A 9723-nucleotide genomic window follows, 5' to 3' on the forward strand; every position below is an offset into this window, starting at 1 on the left:
TACCATCAATGAGAACAACTCATAATGCATATTTGTGAAGCAAAGTAACAGTTTTTGCCAGTTGCCAGTTATTATACCTGGCACATGAAATATTATAAGTATAAGCATCTGTAGCTGAGTTGCACATTTTAAAATATAAGTAAACAGTACTCAGGAAATACATTATGAATAACAAATTGCTGTTCTTCATTCTGATGTAATTTACTGTAGAAATATTAATTAATTATTAATTAATAATTTAGTATGTAAAAATAATGATATATGTTGTTATATGCTACTATCTCTATAAAAAATAAATAGATATAATGACAATAACTAGTAACAATACATGAAATACTTTGACAGCACTCAAAATATACAGCAAGTTAATCAATGTTAAGAAAATTTTAATTCAAATATTTTTAAAATAAAAAAAGAAAATTATAATTACAGTCTGGCATTTTCATTTGAAACATTATGAAGTAAGTTTTCTATCCTATATTGACCACATTCCAGGGTGCTATTCTGACACAGGATTGCTAGTATTTTTTGTTAGTATATGACTGGAATACACAATGTGAACCCTCTATCCACATTTACTGTTGTATGTAAATAAAAATGATTTCAGTTTATGAAATCTCATAAGAGTCCAGTATTATTATTGTGGTATATGTTTATTTGCATATTTTATTTTACTCCTTCCAAACAGGTACCTTAATTGCAATAAACAATTACATTTACATATCCTTGTAATTTGTAGATGCTACAAATCCATATTTATTGCTTGATTTTAATTGCAATTAGTTCAAATTAACATCTAGTCTGTAAACAAACACAAAAACCGAGGACTTTTGACATTTATTTATGCACTGGTTCATTCAGTAATTCCATTATTGCTTAGTTTAGTTTCACAGCCTAGTAAAAAAATGGATTTTCCCAAGAACCCACTGTTGTGGCAGTTTTTGATCACTGGCTCTTAGACAGATCACTTGCCAAATATAATAAAATAATACAAATTGATTTAAAAAAAATGCTATAGAACAAAGTTGGTACTCTTTGGATAAAACAGCTTAGACCTCTCCATTCTACTTTTCAAAATATGTCACTGGTATATGTTATAGATTATCTGTCTTGAGAGATACTGATGACATCCTTAGAGAAGAGATTCAATTTTATTAGCAATGTTGTCACTGAGTGAGTCTCCAAGATCAAAGAGTTGGTTAATGTTAACAGTTGAAGTAGAAAGAAAATCAGATTGGGTTCCCTCTTCTTCCTCTGTCCAAGGGCTTTGTAAAAACTCTGTGGCTAAAAATGTCTCCTCGTCAAAGTCTACATCACTGTCCTTTTGTGTTTCTATTAGCATGCTCTCTGCAGTACTAACATAGGTCTCCAGGGAGCTTACATGAATGCCATGTACCATGAGGTCCTGATCTTGTGGTATTGGGCTCAACGGACCACCCTCATTCAGGCACAAATCCCCATTCAGGGTTGAATTTAGCAGAGCATCCCAGTCAAAATTACCCTTTAATGATCCCAGAATTTTTGGTTCCTCCAGGGCCAACAGTGGGGAGCTAGAGCGACACACAGCTTTGGCACCTCCACCCCGGGGGCTATATGGCTGTTTTCGTTTGTGGCCTTTTAATGTACTCCAGCAATCAAATGAAGTATTTTCCGCTAGACAAGGATCCCAGTTCTGGTCAGGTCCAATGACTTCCTCGAATTCTTCTAAGAGCTGCTGTGACTCTGGACTAACATGGAGAACACCCATGGCATGTGCTGGCACAGTCATCATTGGCTGTGAAATCATTCTGAGTTGTTTTTTAAGAGCTGGGTTAATCTGTACTGGAGGCATCCTTCGCTTCCTGTAAGCCCCAGTTAGGAGTCGCTCAGCATATTCAGGATCAATCTTCCAGAATCCACCCTTTCCTGGCTCACCCTTCTGCCTTGGAACTTTTATGAAGCATTTATTCAGTGAAAGATTGTGCCTGATGGAATTCTGAAATAATTTATTTGGAGAGAAGACAAAACCAAAACAGGAATTTTCATTAATTACTTTGTGAAATTCAGGTTTTTCTTAATTATGTTTCTCTTCTAAATATTCTTTACACTGTTCGAAAGACATACACTATACTATTTTTTTGTTAATTCTCTATTTCATTCATAGACTGCACAAACTAACACAAAGAACTTAAATTTAAATGAAGCACTGACCCTCTGATCTTAGTTAAACATTATGTATTAATGTTTTGGGTTACGGTGGCTAAATAGTAAGGAAATTTCTGGCTAATCCTCAGAAAGCTAGAGGGTTAATTAATCATTTACCAAGAAGTGTTTTTCTTTATTTCTCAAAAAATTCCCAAATTGAATCAATACATGTGTTCATCCAAAAACCAAAGGATCTGATAGGGGTGCTATATGCAAATAGCACTTGTATTGCTTTTTCTCTAACTTTTTCTGTAACAATATGTTTAAATTTGGTTCGTTTAAGGTTGTGGATAAAAATGCACTATTTAGCTTTTTGAGTAGGGAACTGAAATTAAAAGTTGCCACTATCATCAATTCTAGGTGACCAGGATAACTTACCTGCCAGGTAGGGTCAGCATGGCGGAAGTAGCAGAAGTTGTCAGTAATCCACTTATAGATACATGACAGTGTGATTTTACTTTTCTTGCTTGCCTGCATAGCCATGCATATGAGGGTGGCATACGAGTATGGTGGCTTGACATGAGGGTTCGTCTTGTAGTCAACATCATCTGGGCAGTGTCCATGTGAAACCAAGCTGGGCAGGGCAGGAACTGCTGTTGCTGTGGGCTTACCAGGGGTCAGTGGCATGCCTATGGAGGCAAGGTCACCTGCTAGAGGAGATGTAGGGGCTTCTCCATCCAGCTGCTGCTCAAAGAGGTTGCTCTGATGTTGGTTGGTCGAAATCTCCTGTTGCCTTCCAGGAATAATAGAGAATTCCTGCAACCACTGCAGACTAGTCAAGCTGTCATCAAGGTTGTCAGAACTGCTGTTATTTAGGTTGTTGGCCTTTGTAGCAGGACTGACTGCTTCCTCCTCAAGCCCCACTGAGCCCTTGGCCCACGAATCCATACAGCTCAATGACAGCATGTCCCTCTGTCACCTTTTAATGTACTTCTTCAACAGTGACCTGCACACAAAACACTCACATTCCAATCTACTCCTCAGACAGTTTTAATTATGCATGAGGCAAGGATTAACTGGAACATAACAATGTATCTCAGTAAAAGTATAAGCCCGATATTTTAAACATCTTTCTGTTAAGTTTGGCGGAGTCATGAAGAGGGAGTATGGAGTCGGCTACTCAAAGCTGCCCTAAATTACACAGCTGACTGAAGGTCATAGAATTTTCCTGACCAGTCACAGCTAGCTATGCAATATTGTATGAGAAATTCTTCCAAAGGGAAATCTATTGACACAAGTACTTTTATAAATCACACTGACCTAATTGACATAGTCAAAAAAGTATAAAAATTTGAAGCAATTTCAGCACTCAAATAATACTGCCCTGGATGAACAGCACAAACATGGGCATACCAAAGGTAGTATATATATATATATATATATATATATATATATATATAATGTAAGATTGGTTACATAAATAGAAACTAGTTTTTTTTTCATCTTAATTTCTTAATATAAATAGAAAATAAAAAATTAATTAAACTCACCTGTTTCTGTAAAGTTAAAACAACTAGTGGACGCATCCAAAAAGCGTTTATATCCTTATTAGAACTGGTGTTAAGTAACGTTATCTGTTGATTGCGAGACCGAAATTAAAAGGTTGAGTGGTTAGCGCTGATGCGCGCGCTCGTTCCTATGTCTCCGGTACTAGGGGTATAAATGCACGTCGTTCTGGCAAAACCTGCGCGCTCACGGGGGGTCTCAATTTAATACCTGCTGCAGAAGGTTTGTCCCGCAACTATAGCAACGCTACACCCCCTCGTAAACAGCTTTCCGTGTTTCTATTGGCCCTTAAGTTCCCATAGTAGTGGTTCGTTTTATCACTCCCTCACACACAGGTTCGCTTGTGACGCAAGTGAATTGGGTCTGGCCGACGAAAAGGTGGGCGGGACAGAGGCTCGGAGAATAAAATGTTTTTTTTTTTTTTCTTCTTATCCTTCTTTTCTCGTAAGCGGTTAATTTATTGACCAAAAGCTTCTTTCACCTCTCCAGCCATGCTATAAATTATTTAAGTATATATTTAAGCGTATTTTCTCGATATTTTTTGCTTATGTCAAACAGGAAATATGTGCACATCTTACTGACGCGTCTGGGGTGTGTTGTAATAATATCATGCTGTTATTTTCCAATCAGCTGAATTGCTACCTAATTATGAATAAAAATGGAAAAGTATGAATAGAAATGGAAAAGAAAAGGAGTTCCCAGAGCTGAACAGAACAGAACTCGAACAACTTTGCCTTCTAGCTTATCGCCAACCTTCTATGATAAGCCACGAAATTTTTTTATTGAACTTCAATTTGTTAAAGAGTGATGATGAGGGCAGGAGTGGGACTGATTTTCAGCCAAGGAAAAGTCATCTAAGCAGCCAATTCAAATGCACCCTATCCCTATGTCCAGTCTGCACACTTATTTGGTGTTTTGAGTTTTCATTTAATTGATTTGATTATGCTTTATAGGCACCAACTACAACACGAATTTATGCAAACAAAAACAGACTTACACTCATTAATTGGATGACAATTTCGTACAACTAATTAAGACACATTCAATAAATGTAAATGTCCCAAAATTGTTATTTGTCAATTAGCATTAATGACAAATGAAAGCTGGGTTTGTTCCCTGTGTATGTCAGTAAGTGGCTTGACAAGTTTTCTAGAACTTTTCTTTGCCTTTAGAAAACCATATGATATTGTTATATTGAAATATTATCATAGAAATTTGAGAGTCTTTTTGAGTATTGTTAACAGTAATGATTGCATATTGAATTAATTGTTGCCTGTTATACTGCTCATACATTTGAGTAAGAGTAAGAGTTGTAAATGTAGTAGTGCCTTTGTTTTCCCTAAAAGGCATGGAATTGCCCATAGAGGCTAATTTGGTAACCTTAAATGGCCGTATAGTTGTACTTGCTAATAAATATTCTATATCTGATTAATTATTAATTTACATACATACATAAAAATATTTTTTGTCAAAACCTTTCTTTTTTTTATATATATAAGTGTGAATTTTGTTTAACTTTTAAAATATATATACCTCCAGGAATGCAATTTAGTAATAGTAACATGTTGTTTGAGTTTTATAGCAAAAATATAGCAAGCTTTGATTGTGATTTTGTAGTGAATCAGTTAGCAGGTGCACCAAATTGGATGCAGGAAAACAGTGTTAGGGTTTGGTGGACACAAAACCTTTAAGAAACATTATATGCAATACCAAAACTTCAGTTTTCTGCATTTTCAGTTTTAGTTTTACTACACTGACAGAAATTAGTGATGTGATTGGTGTGTCACAATCTTACAAAATGTTGCTTAAGAAATAGACAGGCAGATGTGGGGTCAAACATATGAAAGCTTAAAGGAAGACCACGATTTTTTACTAATTTCAGGGAGGAAAAAGTGATTAACTTCAAGGATTCAGTATTAAAAGCATAGCTGTCTGTAAACAACAACTTCAAATAGGATGTTTGTTTTCCACATGAGCAATAGAAAGTTGAAGTTGAAGTGGATATCTTGGTGAAGAAGCTGTACCGAAATGCACTGATGCAACTGATGAGGTTTGGTTCAGTGGTTACAGTGCAGGTGATTGTGATGTGGTCCACACAATTACTGATTCATTATTATTATTAATTATAGACCTTAAGACGCTGACGAGAGAGAAAGAGAGAGCGTCACACATCCGTGTAGCGTTCGCTCTCAGGTTAAGTATAAAGGATAATCAAAAAACACAACCCCTCTCTTTCTAATAAATCCTCGGTAAGGGCATAGGCCTCAATAGTTTATTAGTTTTTGTTTCCGTTTCCAAAGCCCCGCCGATGGCGTAGCTCTATTTATTTTGTGTTTTCAGTTGTCTTTATTTCCTTTTAAGTTACTTAATTAATAATCCCACGCCATCTTCAAACAGAAAGGTCTTCCCGTGCATAAGCACTCTCACAACTCCTATTTTACTGTCCCCCCCATTAAAACATCTCGTAGTGCGGCTCTCCATACAGCACCACACGTAACACCTTAATCATTATAATAGTGTATGCAATAAATGCCAAATCTTATCTGGGCTCTGTATCTTTTTGCGTACCAGCAAGGCACAGTGACTGATGGCTAAGTGATGAGCCATTGTTCACTTTTTTCCATTTAATAGTTCCGGTTTGGAAAGATGACTGAATTTTCTGTGCTGTCCACTTTGCAGGAAACTACTTGCCAAACACAGTAATAATTTGGGGTGACTGATAGTTATTTCTAAGTTCAGCCATTATTTGTCATATATACTGTACATTACTGCACAGCAAAACTCTTTATTCTTCACATGTCCAAGCTTTGTTAGTATAGGCTGGGGTCAGAGTGCAGGGTCACCTCTTATACACTACTCCTAGAGGAGACAAGGTTAAGGGCCTTTATTTAATTTTATATTTGTAGTCTATACTTATTAAGATGTTAATTTCATTGTCAAATAAAAAAATATATATGGTTCTACTTCCATATATGATCATAGTGACAAGAAATTACCTTGAACTTGGCCTTCAAAAAAAGAAAAAAGAAAAGAAAATGTCAGTGTTAAAGACTGGGGCAATACATGTCCAACACATATTGTGTTTTTCTGTAAAATTTAGAAATAATTTATATTTTACTTATGCTCGATTTTATAATATGTATCAACTCAACATAACAAATATTTGTTTAATCGTACTTCAAATTAGTTTCATTTTATTTGATATAATGTCCCCACTAGTCCTAAAGAAATACCAGAACAAGGGTTCACATTTTCAAATAGCTAAAAAACTGATTGAAATATATGAAGAAAAAAAAATCTCCTATTGCATTCTAAGTAAAATAATTACATGTAATTAATTAATGGCAGTTGAAAAATATTTAATTAACTTTTTTAACTCAAATTTTTAATTAGCTGAATTTGTGTGAAGTTTTTGTTAGCACCATAAGACATTTCTAAGAAATCAGTGATCAACCAAAACTCCAAATACCTTTTCATGACTTCCAATTTGTTTTATAACCTATTCACTTGTATAATTAAAAAAAAATGGACTTACTGCTTTTGTCCACAGAGACTGCCCTCCTGTCAGTCACTGAGAAGCTCCATGATGCTAGATCAGCTAAACTATCATCTGTCCTGATCCTTCTGGACCTCTCAGCGTCATAACAAAGTAAACCACAAGATTCTATTATCTATTCTTACCATCATTGGAATCTGTGGAACAGTGTGGCAATGGTTTGCTTCCTACCTAGAAGATAGGTCATATGAGGTGACATGGAGAAGTGACATGCGTTGGGCAGATCTTTCGCCAGCCCTTACATATGCCTGTCGTATGCGCTTGTCACTGTAGACACTCCCCAGTCTAATCCAGGGTTTCAGTAGCCCTGAGCTCGACCTGATGTACCCGTTTTCATTGTAGAGTATATACTGCCTACTGTTAAATTCAGTGAGGAATGCCTGTGACATGTTCACAGTATGATGTAAAAGTTGATGATAACACTGCCTACCTTTACAGTTAATGAGGTATGCCTGTGACATGCCCACAGCATGACATAAAAAGCTGATAACCACATGTGACTAACTGTACAAACCCAACCACACACCAGCTATGCACTGCCGGCCACTGCTCAAACAAACATCAACACCATCACCATCAGGTAGGAATCTTTGGGGTTTATGTATTTTCTTTTTGTAAATTGTTCCCACAATAGTTTCTTCTTCTTTGTATTTTGGCCGCAATCTTTCAGGAGTCGCCACAGTGAATCATCTGGATTCTAACCCTAGCCTCTGCATCCTTTTCTCCCATACCAACTACCTTTATGTCTTCTCTCACCACATCTATAAATCTCCTCTTTGGTCTTTTTCTAGACCTCCTGCCTGGCAGTTCCAACCTCAGCATCCTTCTACCAATATGCTCACAATCTCTCCTGTAAACATGTCCAAACCACCTCAATCTGGCCTCTCTGACTTTATCTCCAAAACATCTAACATGGGTTGTTCATCTGATGGACTCATTCTTAATCCTATCCATCCTTGTCACCACCAAAGAGAACCTTAACATCTTCATCTCTGCTATCTTAAGCCTGTCTGCCTCCAGTCTTTTCTTTAGCGCCACTGTGTCTAAGCTGTAGACCATCGCTGGTCTCACCACTGTGTATTTCTAATGAAATATTACATTTCTTACGATTAAGCAAACTTTTATTAATAGAATTACTACTTTACTGTTTTTAGGGAATAACTTAGAGGTAACTTAGAGCCAGTTTTTATCCAAATTCAACGCTATTAAGGTGCTGCATTGAACCTGTTTTTTGTTTTACTATAAACATAACTTAAATACATCTTTTAATGTCTGATGGTGTTGAGAAAAGTCCTGTAATGCCATGTGATTTGGTTGTTCCAAACAAGGGTTTGATAACCCACATCTCACTGTTTAACAATGTATTTTAGGTTTTCAGAAATAGTAATAAATACACACACACACACACACACATATATATATATATATATATATATACAAACCCAATTCCAAGAAAGTTGGGACATTGTACAAATTGTGAATTGGCAGTGTCTTTCAGAAGTCAAGATGGGCAGAGGATCACTAATTCCTCCAATGCTGCGGTGAAAAATATTGGCGCAATATCATAAACTTCTCAGAGCAAAATTGCAAAGAGTTTAAAGTTATCATCATCTACAGTGCATAGTATCATCAAAAGATTCAGAGAATCTGGAACAATTTTTGTGCGTAAGGGTCAAGGCCAGAAGACCATACTGGATGGCGTGATCTTCGGGCCCTTAGACGGCACTGCATCACATTCAGGAATGCTACTGTAATGGAAATCACAACATGGACTCAGGTATACTTCCAGAAAACATTGTCCGTGAACACAATCCACCATGCCATTCGCCGTTGCCGGCCAAAACTCTATAGGTCAAAAATCTAAACATGAAGCCATATCTAAACATGATCCAGAAGCGCAGACGTTTTCTCTGGGCCAAGGCCCTTTTAAAATGGACTGTGGCAAAGTGAAAAACTGTGGTCAGACGAATCAAAATTTAAAATTCTTCTTGGGAAACTGGGACACCATATCATCCGGACTGAAGAGGACAAGGACAACCCAAGTTGTTATCAGCGCTCAGTTCAGAAGCCTGCATCTCTGATGGTATGGGGTTGCATGAGTGCGTGTGGCATGGGCAGCTTACACATCTGGAAAGTAACCCCCAATGCTAAATGGTATATCCAAGTTCTGGAGCATATGGTTCTGTCCAGATGACATCTCTTTTAGGGAAGACCTTGCATTTTCCAACATGACAATTCCAGACCACATACCGCATCAATTACAACATCATGGCTGTGTAGGAGAAGAATCCGGGTACTGAAATGGCCAGCCTGCAGTCCAGATCTTTCACCCATAGAAAACATTTGGCGCATCATAAAGAGGAAGATGCGACAAAGAAGACCCAAGACATCTAGAAGCCTGTATTAGACAAGAAAGATACAACATTCCTATTCCTAAACTTGAGCAACTTGTCTCCTCAGCCCCCAGACGTTTGCAG

At 36.9% G+C, this 9723-nt stretch overlaps 1 protein-coding gene across 2 annotated transcripts; it reads right to left on the reverse strand.

Moving 5' to 3' along the window:
• Positions 1 to 473: 473 nt before the first annotated feature.
• Positions 474 to 7365, reverse strand: foxj1a (forkhead box J1a). 2 transcript variants are annotated; one of them, XM_053515125.1, is made up of 3 exons: positions 7226 to 7365; positions 2563 to 3130; positions 474 to 1975 (listed from the first exon to the last, which is right to left on the reverse strand). In XM_053515125.1, exons 2-3 carry the CDS (start codon positions 3088 to 3090, stop codon positions 1133 to 1135), a joined length of 1371 nt encoding a protein of 456 aa, XP_053371100.1. In that variant the 5' UTR covers positions 3091 to 3130; positions 7226 to 7365; the 3' UTR covers positions 474 to 1132. The 2 variants fall into 2 exon arrangements, with proteins under 2 accessions (XP_053371100.1, XP_053371099.1); XM_053515124.1 differs by lacking the exon at positions 7226 to 7365 and adding an exon at positions 3675 to 3825.
• Positions 7366 to 9723: the final 2358 nt, after the last annotated feature.

This window comes from Clarias gariepinus, chromosome 16 (assembly GCF_024256425.1).
Source record: "Clarias gariepinus isolate MV-2021 ecotype Netherlands chromosome 16, CGAR_prim_01v2, whole genome shotgun sequence".
NCBI lineage: Eukaryota > Metazoa > Chordata > Actinopteri > Siluriformes > Clariidae > Clarias > Clarias gariepinus.